This window comes from Hyaena hyaena, unplaced genomic scaffold (genome assembly GCF_003009895.1).
Source record: "Hyaena hyaena isolate Hyena2069 unplaced genomic scaffold, ASM300989v1 scaffold_814, whole genome shotgun sequence".
NCBI lineage: Eukaryota > Metazoa > Chordata > Mammalia > Carnivora > Hyaenidae > Hyaena > Hyaena hyaena.
The window spans coordinates 117,677-134,949 of NW_024081445.1; the positions used below are offsets into that span (position 1 = coordinate 117,677).

General features: G+C 33.2%; 1 protein-coding gene across 2 annotated transcripts in view; it reads right to left on the bottom strand.

The window, feature by feature from the left end:
- Positions 1 to 17,273, bottom strand: part of LOC120221788 (gamma-aminobutyric acid receptor subunit beta-2) — a 44,456-nt gene that overhangs the window by 24,639 nt on the left and 2,544 nt on the right. Inside the window, exons 4-5 of one of the 2 annotated variants that reach the window (XM_039219362.1) lie at positions 13,963 to 14,207; positions 8,515 to 8,628 (exon numbers count right to left, since the gene is read on the bottom strand). In XM_039219362.1, the coding sequence (XP_039075293.1) occupies positions 8,515 to 8,628; positions 13,963 to 14,207 (359 nt within the window). The remainder of the gene's footprint in view (positions 1 to 8,514; positions 8,629 to 13,962; positions 14,208 to 17,273) is intronic. The other variant, XM_039219363.1, reaches the window with a different exon arrangement.

The window sequence follows — 17,273 nt, forward strand, 5'->3', positions numbered from 1 at the left end:
GGAAAAGAGTAACCATAGGCAATTCACAGGGAAGCCAATTCAAATACCACATAAATATATGAAAAGTTACTAAATTTCTTAAGAAATGTGAGAAATTCAAGTTGAAACAAGATTATACCCTTAATAAATTGTGAAGAGCATCAGTAATCAATATTGTTGAAGGGAGAATGAGAAAGGGAATCTTCATACAGAAATATAAACAGATGTAATAGATGCATGAAAAAATGATTATAAAATATTGGGCATTTTTTTGCCCTCAGGAAAAAAGTGTGATTTCAATGGTTTCTATTTTTCTTATTTTTAACTATTATTAAATGAAAATAACCATCTGCTTTAAAAAATGTAATTAGAAAGAAGATAAAAAAATGTTCCTTGTGGAAAGAGAAGTTTTACTTGATAAGAATGGTAAGAAAAAGAGAAAGAAAGAATGGTAAGAGAAAAAGAAAAATATAGAAATGAAACATTTTTACAAGCTCAAATATATTATTCTCTCCTGGAGTTTGTATTTTCTGCTTTGTTTTACTTAATCCATGTTTATTAAAATGTTTATACATGATTTTTTGCTTTCTATGTATCTTTTCCTCTTTAAAAATATTTAGCTCTTGGGAGAGCCTGGGGTGGTTCCATCAGTTAAGTGTCTGACTTTGGTCCAGGTCATGATCTCAGTCTCACAGATATTTGGCTCAAGTTCCACGTCAGGGCTGTCAGCACAGAGCCTGGAGCCTGCTTCTGTGTCTCCCTCAATCTCTGCCCCCTCCCACTCAAGTTCTATCCCCTTGTTTTAAAAATAAATAAACATTAAAAAATATTTAGCTCTTCAATTTATCTAGAATTTAATCTGGAAGAAGGGGTGGGTTAAACATACGGTATTACATTTCAGTATTCCCAAATGGTTATCTAATTACTCACCACTGCTTATTAAATAACTCATATGTTCCCAGTGATATGAAATGATACTTTTATGAAGAATTTAGTTTTATCATGTTTCTAAGTCAATTTCTATTCTCTTTTTTTAACCATTTACTATGATCTCATTTTCCTTAGAACTAAAAAGGATGACTAAGTTGGACAGCATCAACATTTGCTCTTGATTATACGTTCTCCCAGTTTTGAGTCCTTATCAGTTATTGAATGATGTATATTTAGACTTGTTCAAAGTCCTATGTTATGAGTTACTACATATATCTGCCAAATTTCTATTCTCTTTATGTATATTCAGTGCTATACTACATTAATCACTCTGTTTTTATAATTCATTTAAACTTCTGGTAGAACTGTTCTTATTTTATTCATCATTTTCCTGATTATATCTTTCTTTCTTTCTTTCAAAAATTTTTAATGTTTTATTTATTTTTGAGAGAGAGAGACAGTATGAGGAGGGGAGGGGTAGCAAGAGAGGTAGACACAGAATTGGAAGCAGGCTCCAGGCTCTGAGATGTCAGCACAGAGCCTGATGTGGGGCTTGAACTCATGAACCGCAAGATCATGACCCTAGAGAAAGTTGGATGCATAACCGACTGAGCCACCCAGGCACCCCATATTTTCTTCTTTCAAATAAACTTTAGAGTTACTATGTTAAATTTCTAGAAAAAAGATCACTAAAGAATAAAAATTCAAAATGAAATCATTGGTCATCCAATGAGATTACACTAAATTCATAGAATATTTTGGAAAAAAATGTTTCTCTTAAAATGTTATCTTTTTAAAAAAATAAGGTTTTTAAATGAAATTTTCTTTTATAAAAAACTTATTAGTAAAAAGGTTATTTTCTTTTCTCCCATTATATATATAAATAACATACATAATATATAAAATATAAATAACACGTAAATATATATATATAAATATACATTATTGTTTATATATTCTCTATATGGAAAATCTGTAGAAATTTCCCTAAATTTTCACATGGTTGCTTTTCAAATTTTTCCCAGAGTAAAATAATTTCTTTTTTGCTAAGAGTGATATTATTTTTCTTCCTTTTCTAAAATTCCTTATTATCACTCATGGTAATTTCACTGACTAATAATTTTCACAAAACTAAATAATAGTGGTGATGGTAAGCATGCATTTCTTGTTCCTGCTTTTACTGTTCTACTCTAAGACAAAATGTAAGAGATAAAGGTTGGATAGATGAAGAGAAGTTAAAAAACCCATTAGCAAGAAAATATTCATCATTTCTCAATTTCCTAAAGGATTTTAAATTTATAACCAAAAAATGAATACTGAATTCAATTAATACCTTTGAATATCTCTTGGTAAATTATTGAAAAGATGAAAAAATCTTCACTTTTTCAACATATTAATATGGTAAATAATATTATAATTTTATTTTGAAATTACACTGTATAGTCATGTTGTAAAGTAAAATTTAAGTAAATTTTAAGTAATTTTAGGTAAACTAAAATTTAAGTAAAGCATAATTTAAAGATTTCTTTTCTCCACTGATATTCATTAATGAAGTGAATCCATAGCTTTTTTTCATATACTTGTGCTTTTTTCAGATATGGTTTTGTCATCTTACTTATGCTACTTTCCAAATCTTTCGAAATTTTTTTCTTCCTACTGCTATGATGTACAAGAGTTTAAATACCACTGGAGATAATTGCTTAGAATGTTCAACAAGATTTATTGTTAAAAGCTAGGCTAGATGACTTTTTGGAATAGGGCTGCACTATTTTGTCAGTTTTCTTAGTTTTATCTTTGGTAATTGATCTGTTTTTATTTTCTCTTCCTGCTAGGGTTAGTTTTGCTAATATATACTTTCTAATAATATAATGTATTTTATCCACCTTCTCTAAGATCTTTGCATAATTTTCTTGTAGTTTTGCCATTTTAAAATACAATTTGTTATGCTTTTAAAAATTTCTACTTTGGCTCCCTCCTTACTTCTTCAATAAGCTTTCCCTTGATCAATTATTTCCTTACTTTATTCAATTTTTTTAAAAAAAGAACTGATTTATTTGTACATTGTTTTACTTTGGTTTTCTATATTACTAACTTATAATTAATCTTGATGAATTACTTTCTTCTGCTTCTTTGGGATATATTGTTGATCTGTTATTTTAACTTCTTGAATTGTACATTTAATTCACTCTTTAAAATTACTTGGCAGAAATGTGCTTGAAGCTATAACATTCCCACTGTTAATTATTTTAACCACATCCCTTAGGATTCATTATGCATTATTTTAAATTGCTCTTATTTTGTAGATGTTCTTCAAATTAATTTTTATTGTACCTTCGACACATGAGTTGTATGAAAGTGAGGTTATATAACTAATAAACTTTATTAAATATATTAATCAGGTAATGTTTATGTCATTTTCTTTTTATTTCCTATCACTTTATTTGGATGCTATTTCAATTTTAATTTTATAAATCATATATAAGTTATTAATCACTGATAACACCTTTAATGTGGATTGCAGCATTATAAAATATCTCTCAGTCAATAGTTTTTTTTTAACCTTTTATTCATCCTTATAAAGTAATAACAGTCATAACATTGGTACTACTAAATAGTAATACTATTCAATACTCAGTTATCCGCAGACTTGTATTTGCCTCATTTGTTTTGCCTGTTACTTTACATAGAATATTTTTCAATACCTTTACTTTCAAGGCATCTCTAAGCAGCATTTTGGGTTTAGTTTCTTGATTAAATATAAGAATCTTGCTCTTTTGTTCGGCAAATTGATAGGTAACTGCTTCATCTTACCAATTAAGATAAGCTTGGTGTTAATTCTATCATCTTAATTTCTACTCTAAATTTGCTTTTAAGTTGCCCTTATCCTTATTTCTGACATCTATTATTAGCTACCTTATCTGTATCTTTCTTTATTTTATTTCCTTCTTATTATCTAAGGCTTTTTTATAAGATTAATTGTCAGTTTTTGATTCTTTTATCCAACTATCCTCATACTCAAACTTTCATGTTTCAGTGTATAGGACAAAGATCTAAAAGATAAAAATACAGATCCCCCAGCTTTCCCACAAAAGATTTTGATTTACAATGTCTCAAGTGGAATCTACTAAATTATGAGCATCCCAGATGACCCTAATATAAGCAGTCTATGCTGGACCCTTCTAGGACCATGATGGTAATAATCTATTTTAATTTAAATATATCCTTAATCTTCAACTTCTTGATTCATAAACTCTAACGATAAAGAGTAAATATTGAATCCTTGCTATAAATTAGAAAACACTTTGTCTCCCTTCAACAATACATGTTCTGATTTATTCTTTTTATGCAGTGTTTAGTATCTAGTTTAAATATTTCATTTATCTTTTATTCTATAACTTTAATTTTTGGAGCTGTATACCTTTAGATTGACATGCTATTTTTAGTTCTGAATGCTAGCATACCACTTTTTCCTATTCTAGAGCTCCTTACTTTGAGTACCTTTAATTGGGGCTAGACATTTTTTTTTAACAAGGTTTTGTGGATACCATATTCACTAAGACTTTGGAAACTGTGGATATATCTTTTTTTTCTCCTTTATGTATCAATAATAATATTCTTAGGTTACTTTTTCTCCTCCTCAGAATGCTGTAACATTTTCCATTGTTTTACAAACTTTAATATTACTGTGGAATAGTTTGACACCTAATTTTTCCCCCTTCCTTGTATATCATTCACTATTTCTGAATGGAAGTTTAACAGTGTCAGAAAGATATAATAAGGTGGTAATGAGATTATATAGTTTTTTACCTTAGGACCAAGTATACCCTTTTGGCCTACTGATTAATTTTATCACAGATATGTATAAATATATAATGTCTAGCATATTCGTTAAGAGTGTAGCCTCTAGTCATCTTTTCTGTTCAACCATATCTTAGCTGTCTAACTGTAAGCAAGTTAATTATACTCTCTGGGTCCTAGTTCATCATCTGTAAAATTATAATGACTACAATAAAAAATAATAAGGACTTTGTCATGACATACTATATATAAAGTGTCTAAGAACATAAAAGGTATCCAATAAGTATTCATTATTATTATAATTTTTGACATCAGATTTTTTCTAATCCATTTTATTCCATTCTATGTTAGCACCATGATTCCTCATGTTTAATCTGCTAAACCTGTTTTATAAGTTTTTTATGTTTTTTTTTCTAAGTGGTTTGTATCTCTGTATCTCTTTTTTCTTCATTTGGCATGATTTTCTACAGCCTGAACTCTGTTATTGCCTTGATATTTTGCCACACTTATCCTCTTTTTTTATTTAGATTAAGTTACTAGTTTCTACAAAGATTACTTTGTCTTAATTTTTGCCTTTTTAGTCACCTCTTAGCATCTTGTTTACCATTTCATCCTTGATCTTTTGTTTCATATTCTCATTCATTTTTTGATGAAAAAAAAGAAACTTTTGTTATGGAAACTTTAATTTATCCGGAAGTATTTTTTTCCAATTAGAGTCATTATTCTGTCTTTCATATCCTAAGTTCTTTTCTCTCTCTTCCCAACAAAACAGACACACAGAGTCATATGTAGTTTTCCTTCCCAGAGGCCACACTGTTTCTTTGTTTAGATGTTTCATTTTGATGTAGACCTTTCTATAGGGCTTTTCTATTTGTTCAAATATGGCATGGGTAGATTCGTCTGGACTTGACTTGCATGAATATTGGCCCTGCTTATCCGTCTCTGTTTCTTTGTAGAGCTTCAGCTTGAATTAAGTGTTGATTGTTTTTGTTTTATTTTTCTATTGCTGTTTTATTCTCTATGGCTTCTGAATGGAGAGGAGAAAAACTGCACACAGTTTTTGTATTCTTCTACCTTTCCTTTCTAACACTTTTGCAAGTGGACACAGGTACTAGTTTTCTAGTTCTCTGTCATTTTAAGGGCTTGGTGACTCTGTGTGTATGTGTGTGTGTGTGTGTGTGTACATTCCCACACTCTCACATGGTGCAAGTGGGTATATAAGGTATGGCAAAACTTTCCTAGGGAATAACTTGGAAATATCTATCACTATTTTAAAGGCACATGCTTTTTTTACCCAGAAATTCTATTTTAAGAAATATATCAGGATTCAATGGTGTACAAACATGTCAGTAATGGAATGCTTAGAGTTGCTTATAATGGAAAACCACTTAGAAACAATGCAAATGTCTAACAATAGGTGCTCATTACATAAATTATAGTAAATATATCAATAAAATGTTTTGTTTCTTTTAGAAATGATTTATACTTGAACATATAAAAAGGCAAGTGTAAAATAGCAGTACACAGAAGAGTGTAATTATTTATATACAACTATGTCACTACCTGTGAGTAAAAGGCAATGTTAACAGTGATTATATCTGGGTGTCGAGGTGTAGATGGTTTTCATTGCCTTTTGTAGATTAAAAATATCATGAATTAGTTTTATAATTAGAAATATAGTAATAGGACTAAAACAAGAAAAAAAAGAAAAAACTGAGCTACCATCTCTATAATCTGCCATAAAAAAAATCTGCTACCATCTCTATAATAACAGCAACTACTTATTGGGTGGTCTTGGTCTGGTACTATATGAGGCCCTAAACATAGGTATCTCATTTAATCCCCTCAGCAACTTCATGAGGCAGGAATTAGTGTTTTACTTTTAAGCTGAGAAACTTGAAGTGTGGAAAGTTTAAATATATCTAATGTTAAATCTTATATAAGACATGCCGAAATGAGACCCCAGTTTGGTCTGGCTGATTCTAAAAGCCACCATCTTCCCAGTGGACCCTACTGTCTCTGAGGATTGTTAAATACATCTTGATGTTTTTACAGGTTACAGATTTAATGGCTCATTACTCAAACTTTTGAACACTAGTCCTTATTTCATATACTAAGTTTGAACTTAAAGGAGAATTCAAAGGACAGAGTAGAGACATATCCAACAAAGAAAGGTATACAAGCAGAAGACATTAAGATTCATATTTCAATGTAAATCATGGAACATTTTCTTTAACATGTTTTATGAAACAGGTAAAGAGTTCTAGATAAATGAGGGTCTAAATCATGCTATCAGGGAGTATCATTAACTTTCTCAAGTCATCAGCTGAAAAATTTAATGCACCAAAGAGGCAAATTTTCTTTAACGTAGTATTATGATCTAGGGATTTTCCTAATTTTCACATAACTTTACCCAGTCACTAAAACAATCATGCAGTACTCTTTTGACTTTTGTTTTGAAAAATACAATATTTTTATCATACACTGAAATTCCAATGGTCAAACATGTTTTTTTTTTTTTTCTAAATGATTAGCATTCTACCCAGAATACTGCCCAACCAAATAAGTCTAGTTCAATTTCAACAAGACTAGCTAGAGTTAAAAACAAGAACAGCAATAACACAAATGAGATAGCCTGAGACAACAGATATGGTAGGGGCTGGATATTTAGGGGACTGGGACTAAATTAGTGATGGGAAAATTCCAAATATCTCTTATCCTGGAATCTACCTAATGCCATTTATCAGACTCTGTTCTATGTATAATACAACAAGAAATGAAGTTCAAAGGCAGCTTAAAACAAAACAGAGTAGCAATTTATTAGATAAATCACACCTTTCTCCCACTCTAAAGGCAATAATAATTTGTAATTAATGAACCTGTGGTCACAGTAGTAAAATTAGGGAAGAAACATGCTACTCAGAAGATACAGTAACAGCTCGTCAAGCATCAAGTCCTCATAGGAAAGATTTATGAGCATTGTCATTCACTGCCTCACCAAGAAGCAGAAATTAAAAAAAAAAAACAGAGTTGGATAAGCAGTGGGTGTTAAAGTAGAATGGTGACATTTCTCCTCCTCCTCCTCCTCCTCCTCTTCCAGTGTAGAGGGCAATATGAATGACAATTTGCCAATTAAGACTGCAAATACATGAGGATTCAGAAACTAAACTTGAAGTATTAGCCAAAAAAAGGTTTTCCTTAGAGTTCATTGAAGTCAAGAATTTTAACAAGGAACAATCTCAGTTGTTGCCTTTTATTTATCATTATAATAGTGCTGAGTCTACCAAGGTAATAGTTATTTGTAAAATATATAATGATAAAGCAACAAGGACTTGATGCAAACAGAACATTCCTAGACATAAACTAATAATCTAGGACAGAAAATATAGGCTCCTAAATTCTGACCCAACTAACAGAAGGAATGTATAATTCTCTACCTAGTCCACTCACCAAAATACATACAACAAACACTAAGAAATTCACACAAACACAGTGTGTAATGACATTCTATTTTCTCAACACAAATGAAAAGGAATCTAAAAATATGATGCACTTAGTTTCTCTCTCTAGCACAATAATAATTGAGTGGAACACTGAAGCTTAGGCTCATCATAGTTATATTAAAAAAACAACAACAGGACAACCTCATTAGGGTTTCATGAAAACATTTAACTTATTTCCAAGTCTCTGTGGATATAAGTTCATTGGTTATCTGCAAAGACCCCATACATTATTTTACAGGGAACAGCTAAACAAATTGGCCCCAAAAGAAATACAAATAAATGGATTAAAAACTGGCTATCTAACCGTATACAGAGAGAAATCGTAATTGGTAGTCCGTCTAGTTGGGGAGAGGTTTCCAGTTGGGTCCCACAAGGATCGATATTGGGTCCCATTTTGTTTAATATCTTTATAAAAAATCTGGAAGACAAAGTAGAGAATGTGCTAATTAAGTCGAGTGATGCCACTAGATTAGGATTTGTGGTTAAAGTAAATTGGATATAGATAAATACTACTAGTCTTTAGAAAGACTGATGTGAAGAGAGAGGGTTTTGAATCAGTTGTATTTTTTTAATCTATAATTTAAAAAAAATCTAATTCTAACCACTAGAAACAAATAGATTTAAAAGACTTTAGTGGCTTTGCATTAAAAATTTAGGCACTATGGATAAAGGCAACACAGAGTCACAACACTCATGAATGCAGAATAAAGAATGTTCCTCAAATGGAGATCTTTTTGGCACAGCTTTATTTGGAAAACTGGTGGTTGTGGGTCTCTTAATGCAATCAAGGTATTGGAGGCTTTACAATACATAAGAGTCAAGGTGGTGAAAAGACAGGAATAACTAAATTCTCTCTCTCTCTATATATATATCTATATACACACACATATACATATATACATATACATATATATACACACACTTAATTATTGGCAGCAAAATAAACAATGAACAACATAAAGCTTAAAGGAAAGAAAAGAGAGTTGAAAACTTGAAGGGTAAGCATGAAAAGTAGGTGGAATTAATTAAGAGCAAATTTTGTAAAGAAACATATACAAACACATACACACATACATACACACAAATAGAAGAATGCAAGGGATAATAGGGTGCACTCTCCTAATACTAGGGTAGAGATTATATATATATATATATATTTTTTTTTTAAAATAAACAACTCCATAAGACACTTGAAAAAATGTTCAGTAGCTCTTCTTGTTGCTTTGAGGTTTATTTAAAATTCTTTGTATTTTACAACTTAAATTGTTACTTGGAGACGATGTCCATGATACTACTTGCGGACCAGGGACTGTCGTGTGTAAACAGGTTTTTTTTTCCAGTGAAGTCAACTGAATTGAATATATGGAATTATGTGCAATGAGCTTTTAAATACTTTTTTGCACTTGCTAGCATAGTAGAATGTATAGTAGATATAAACTGGAAAATCCAGATTAAGTCTCAGAAATTGTGTTAGCTTTGTTATGCAACCTTGGATATTTTACTGTCCTTAAGATCCTTAGTTTTTGCATCAATCAAATGAATTAAATGGCAGGAAAGAATTGCTCTAAGAGCTGCATATACTCTTGTTAAATTGAAAACTTACAGGAAACCAATACAGAGAAGAGAGTGGAAAAATGGGGATGTATGTCGTTGAGGTAAGAGTGGGCTCCCACCTGCCTAGGCTTCCCATTTTCATCCCTCCCTGACCTCAGGACAGAGCACAATTTAAAAATCACTTTGGAGCACACTTTAAAAATCATGATCTGACATGCTGTTTCTGTCTCTAGGAAACCATGAATGGAAGCTGAAAAGGTCAATGCCTCTCCTACTGACTGATTTTTCCAGAGTATCCAACAATACTTAGTTGATTATATGTTCCCCAGCTTTTGGGAGAAAGAAAGAAGAAAAGAAAGAAAGAAAGGAAGAAAGGAAGAAAGAAAAGGAGGGAGAGAGGAAGGAAGAAAGGAAAGAAGGAAAGAATGGAAACAAATAAAAAAATAAAATTACAGTTGCAAAGAATAGACATTCTTGATAAGAAATAGAGTGGCATTATTCATGATGCCAACACAAAAGAAAGTGATGTGCAATCAGAGCCCTATGTAGATCTCCTCTAGCCTTTCATTGCTAGAATGAAAAAGAAACCACAGGAGTCTGGAATGCAGGATGGTCACCTTTTTGTTTTAATCAAATAAAGAGGGCCTAAGAAATGATAAAGTTTGGAGTTGATTGGCAATAGATTTTATAGCTAATACCTGTTGAAAAATGATTTCCTTGCACTGACTTTAAAACTTCTAACATGAACCATTCTTCTGTAGATAGTAGTGTCTTTTAGGAATGGGGTTGGACCCTATATGCTGTGTATTTACTGGTTAAAACATAGAAACCAGCATTGGTGATACATCTGGAGTCTGTAAATTTGACTTTAAAAAGTAAGAATTCCTATCATTTATAAATTTTATTAGTATTTACCACTTACTGAGTGTTTAACATATATTGAGAACTATATTATCCATCCTCTCTTTACATTATCACAAATAATCTTCATAATAGCCTATCAGAGAAGAATTAACCCCATGTTTAGATGAAGAAACTGAAGGGTCAGTGGCTTACTTGCTTATTTGTTTGTTTATTCCCTATTGTCACACAACTGTAAATAAATGGTAAATACTGAAACTGACTCCAAAATACCTTTTTAGAACTGTTGTGCTAAATTATAACTTCTGATGTCTTGATATTATACATCTTGATTAAAGAAGGTGGAGAAACCACTTGTGTTTAAAAGTTTTAAAAACATGGGGCGCCTGGGTGGCTCAGTCGGTTAAGTATCTGACTTTGGCTCAGGTCATGATCTCACTGTATGTGTTTGAGCCCCACATTGGGCTCTGTGCTGACAACTCAGAGCCTGGAGCCTGCTTCAGATTCTGTGTCTTCCTCTCTCTCTGCCCTTCTCCTCTTCCTCTCTCTCTCTCAAAAATAAACAAACATTTAAAAAAAGAGTTTTAAGAATAGGACAAGCATCTTACATTTTTCTGGGTCTCAGTTTCTCATGTTTGAAACTAGAGGGTTGGATTAGACTAGGGTTTTTTTTTTTTTAAATGTTTTATTTATTTCTAGGAGAGAGAGAGACAGCGTGAGCAGGGGAGGGTCAGAGAGAGAGGGAGTCACAGACTGAAACAGGCTCCAGGCTCTGGGCTGGCAGTCAGCACAGAGCCCGACGCGGGGCCCGAACCCACGAACCGCGAGATCATGACCTAAGCGAAAGTCGGACGCTCAACCGACTAAGCCACCCGGGCGCCCCTAGACTAGGGTTTTTAACCTCAGCAATATTCTCTTAGGAGGATGCTGTTCACTGAGCAGGAAGATGTTTGTCAGCATTCTTGGCCTCTATTCACTAGATACCAGTACTAATCCCCTCCTCCCAGTTTTGACAATCCAAAATATCTACAGACATTGCCAAAGATCCTCCAGGGGAAAACTGTCTGAGTTTTAAGAACTACTGTACCAAGGGAGCCTGGGTGGCTCAGTTGGTTAAGCATCCAACTTCAGCTCAGGTCATGATCTCATACTTTGTGGGTTTGAGCCCCACGTAGGGCTCTGTGCTAACCACTCAGAGCCTGGAGCCTGCTTCAGATTCTGTGTTTCTCTCTCTCTCTGCCCTTACCCCACTCGTGCTCTGTCTCTCTCTCTCAAAAATGAATAAACATTAAAAATAATAAAAAGAACCATTGTGTTAAAAGAACTCTGATATCATTTTTGTTCTCTGATATTCTATGCTCTGAATCATGGACGAGCGGCCAAGAGGACGAGTTTTTCACTACGGTGGGTACTTGCCCAGGGAGCCATCTTCTACCTCTCCATCTCAGTACATTGAATTTAAAACTCTCTGAAGCTCTCCAGGTTCAGTTTGCTATAAAACTGCCACTCTCTGGCTTTTAAATTCATCATTTAAATGCAAATTGGCACAAAAAAAATAGGGTAGATGAAAGTTAAAAAGAGATCAGATGTTTGCTTATTAAGTCAGCTTTTCATTAGGGCAATTGATTTAGATTCAGTTCAAATGCAGTCCTATAAGATAGGGTTATTTATTAACTGACTTAACTAAAGCTATTATATCAGAAAAATCATAAAATGGCTTTTAAAGGCATTCTTTCCTTTGTCAGCCTGACAGAGAACCTATTGACAGATTCTAATAAGTGAAATGTCAGGCACTGTAAAGAAATTGACAATTTTCTAGACCTGTGGGTCATTAGTTATCAAAGGCCATACTTAAAATTTGTATCATTACAAATATCATCTACTGGTGAAGAAGTGCCTTTGATTAGAGAATCATCCGAGAGAGAGAGAGAGAGAGAGATAGAGAGAGACTGACCGACCTACAGATATCTGAAAACATTAGTGAGTTAAAGCTTTCATTGGGTTTGCTCCAATAAAACTCAAATGTAGAAATTATTTGTGTGGTGCTATCCTTGGAATTCAATTGAAGTTAGAAATATTAAAATGTCAATTAAGTAATGATTGATCGGGTTAATAATCCCAGATGGTTTAAAAGTATTACTGTTTTCCTAGTTTTGTCACTATGAACTATTTATTACATTCAACACTATGCACTATAAACACTGTTTATGGCAGATATTAAAATGAGACTTTGTTTTTTGGTCTTTATTGAAGGATTTAAATTTGTGCTATGGGAAAACACATATTCTGTTTAGTACAGAAAGTTTGATAGGAGAAGCCAGGTGAGGTAACATTTGGGTAGTAAAGAGGGTTGGACCCATTGGGGTTGCTGTCAAAAACCTCTAAATGGAGATTCTAAATCTTGGCTGCAAATTAGAAAAGCATTATGAAGATATTTTAAAATTATGATACCCAGGCATACTCCAGCACATTAAAGTAAGAATTTCTGGGAAAGGAATTCAGGTTTCAGTACTTGTTAATGCACTCTCAGTCATTCAGTTGGACATCCAAGGTTGAGAATCATTGCCTTATAGACTAAACAGTGTTTACAGCTGCATGGAAATTGTTCTTTGATTATGTGTAACTTAAGCAAGACGGTGGTGGGGTGCCTGGGTGGCTCAGTCGGTTAAGCAAGATGGTGGTCTCTCATAGCCACATGCTTTGGTGATTAAGTGGTTACATGTTCAAGCATTAAGTAATTATCTGTCACTTAAGGAGAAAATTATTTTTTTTTTTTTACCCTCCACTTCTCTTTTTATCCTTCTGATGACTTCAAAGAGAAAACCTTCATTTATTGCTGGTGGATCTTTAATATATGTCTGCACTTGTCAGTCTCCCTTTTAACAAGGAGAATAGGCTCAGGCCCAGAGGTTTCATCTTAGTGTAGCCTAGAATTCAATTCAATAGTTTTATGTTTATTACTTAAGATTATCTTCCAGCAAGTAATACTGATTTAAGTGATACAAAATTTTCTTTTTAAATAATTTAAAGTAAATGTACATAAATAAAAGGTATAAAATCGTACACATTATACTCATACAAGGAAAAATTCACAAAAGAGTTCTCAGATGACTATGGTTTTGGCAACCTAGTGTTAAGGTAAAGGGCATCCAAATGGATCATAAGTTTTGGACCTAACTGTGCCTCCATCACTAATTAACATTGTGATTTTGGAAAATTTACCCATTCTCTTCCCTGGGCCTTGGTTTCCTTATTTGTTAAATATGGCTATTAACCTATATTGTTGGCATTCTTCTATGAGTTTAAGAATCAAAGAGGGCTTGTCCTCTGAATTTACCTTGTTGACATCCAGGCGCATCTTCTCGTTGTTGGCACTAGCAGCTTTCTCAGCTGCTTTCTTTTGGCGCTGGGGTCCCCTCCCAAAAAAGATGTAGTTGACCAAAGCATATTCCAGAAGGGCCATGAAAACAAAGACAAAGCACCCCATCAGGTACATGTCAATGGCCTTCACATAAGGGATTTTAGGAAGAGTCTCCCGCAAGTGGGTATTGATCGTAGTCATTGTAAGAACAGTTGTAATTCCTGAAAATAATGACAGAGTTAGATTAGTAATGTTCCTGTTTCCTTGCTGCTTTCATCATATTCGAAAGGCTAATTGTGGTCTTTCACTCATTCATACATGCCACAAAATACCTTACTGTTACATACCTACCCTGTGATAAGCCCTAGAGACATTTAAATCATTAATTTATAGTAACATTTATCATTTTGAAACATTTCCTTTATCTATATTTTTATATTTATAGTTATGTATCTAGTGAGAAGCTAGAGATGTGATTTAAATGTCATGGTAGACCCGTGTGTAGGGTGAGCATCAAGGATATGAAGACGACCCTAGTTGAGCCTTGTGATGCGGCAGGAGAGAGGTCAGGAAATGGAGACTTTGGAGCTGAGTACTGAAGGATGAGTGGGAGATATCCGAGTAACAAAGGACTGGAGGTCAAAAGTGAATGTAGAGAGAGCTTTTATAAAGGGGTGCTTTGACGGGGGGTTGAAAGTACACAGCCCATCAAAAGCATCCCAAGAAAGTCAATGTGGGTACATTTTAGAATATGCCAGTAAGCATGGTGAGGAGAGTGAAGATTAAGTAAGGCTGCAAAATGGAGAGCCATATATACAGGCCCTAAGGTGGGGTCTGAACTTAAATCTGAAGGTGAGTTGGGGTCACTGACCACCTTCAAGCAGGGAGACATATGGACAAATTGTGGTTAGGGAAATCATTCTTGTAGTAGTGTGGAGGATAGAGAGAAAATATAGACAGGAATAAAGAACACCAGCTAATAGTTTTTCAGAATAATCTAAGTGATAAAGAGGAAATGAATCAAAAATAATCACAACAGTATTGAAATCAGTGAATGCATTATACAGATGGTATGTACAAATGATTATAAAAATTTGGAAGCTGGAGATGACGGGTAGCAGAGAAGCAGATGTCTAGCCCTCATGTTTCTGGATTGGGCAACTAGGCATGTAATGCACAGTTAAATAATATAGAAGCATTACAAGATTCTTTATGGGAAATGGCATAGTGGGTCAGATTATTATTGTTCATCCCACTGAGTTGTCATCTTCAACAGTGAAGAGTAGTTTCCCTTTATAATTGGAGGGATCGACAGAGATATGCTGGGCAAAAGCACTGGGAGTCCAGAATCCTGAGTGTGACAAGATCCACATTTGTAGTGAAACAGTGATGTGAAAATAGCCCAGAGATCAAGATCACACAGATGGGAAGTTGTTTAATCAACATTTCAATGGGGGTCTCTCTGACTCAGAAAGCTGTCGGTAACCACTATCCAGTAACACATCCCAAAAGTTAAGTTTCATTTCCATGATATTTTGGGAACATGTTTTTTGATTTAACTTGATCTCTCTATAAAGATGATAATTTTTGTCTTGTTTTTCTACACGCTCATAAAACAGCTACAGAAAAAATAAATCTGTGCATCCGATTCTGAGCATGGCCAGAAAAACCCTGTTCTTGTTTTAGATCTCAGTGTCTTAGAGTTTTTGTATCTTCTCTATATCAGTCATTTGAAACATCTTCCAGTTTCACCTTTTGTTTCATTATTTCAACTTCAGATTATACTGTATATGTATATTGTAAAAATGACAATATTGATTTTTCTATCTCAATCTCATTTTAAGATATCTCTGACCAAGTAATAAATTACTCTCATCGAAAGACATTTTACATATTTCTTTTAAAAAGCATATAATTTATTTATTTTTCCAGTAATGACATAAAATTATAAACTTAACAGTAGATTTTTACCTTGGAATAACAGGATATTTACAAAATCCATTCATTACTTTATTCAGCAAATATTTACTGAACATCATTCATTGTGTGAGGTATCACAGATAGAATGGAAGCAAAATTAGATATGGACATTTCTTCAGTACCATGAATAAAAAGGAAATCACAAGCCAAATAAATATAAATTATAACTACAGTTGGTTTACAAAGGGAAGCTCTCTATATTTTAAGAGAATTTATCACAAGGGACTGGATTCAGCCCAGGAGGTCATTACTTCTCCCTTCCATCCTTGAACCACAGTCTAATCTCAACACAGCAGCCAAAGTTATCCCTTTCAATCTGCAAGCAAATCATGTCACTTCTTTGCTCAATGACTCTGAAATTTCACTCAGAAGAAAAGCAAAGTCTTTATCATGGTTCTGGAACTGCTTCATAATGTTTTAGTCTCTTCTCCCCAACATTATCTTGACTCCTGAGCTCACTCTTGCATTCACCTCACTGGCTACGTCACTAACATCTTTGGCACTTTCCTACCTATTTTTAATAGGCTGGAATATTTCCATCCAGACATTTAAGTGACTCTTTATCTTCATGAAAGTTTTGTTCCATTGATAATTTCTGGATGAAGTTGACAATGATTATTTTAAACTGTTTCTCCTGGCATACCCTACTGCTCTCACCTTGCTTATTCCTTCTAGAGACTTATGTATTACAGAGTTCACATATTATAAGTAAAATAAATTTATTGGCTTTGTACTGTTAGAACATAACTTCCATAAGGGGACTACTTTACCTCTAGTGTCTAGTATGTCTGGCACATAGTAGGTATTCAACAAATATGAATGAAAAAATGAATGACTTCTCTAAGGAAGTGATGATTGAATTGATACCTCATGGTGCAGAAGGTAACAGTCCAACATTTTCAAGAGATTAGTCAGAACTCAAAATAATAAAAGTTGTGTAAAAAATGATTCTTTACTATATCTGGAGTTAGTAACATAAAAATGTTAATGAAATATAATATATTCTCTTCCTCTGGTATTATATAGAAAAAATCAAACATAAGCGATGCTATGGATGATTTCCCAGTATTCTTACTTTGTTGTTTTCTGCCTGCCTTCTACCATGCTACTCCAAAATCTTAATAAGAATTTAGAAGCCTTTTTGCTCATCTATTAGTTACAGAATACATTTCCTTGTCTCCTGCTCAGGTAAAAAAAAAAAAAAAAAAAAAAAAAAAAGATGGAAGAGAGCTCCATTCAGATAAGGAAGCACAGTATGCAAATTGAACAATTATCAAGTGATATTACGTGAACTATGCTTCAAAAAA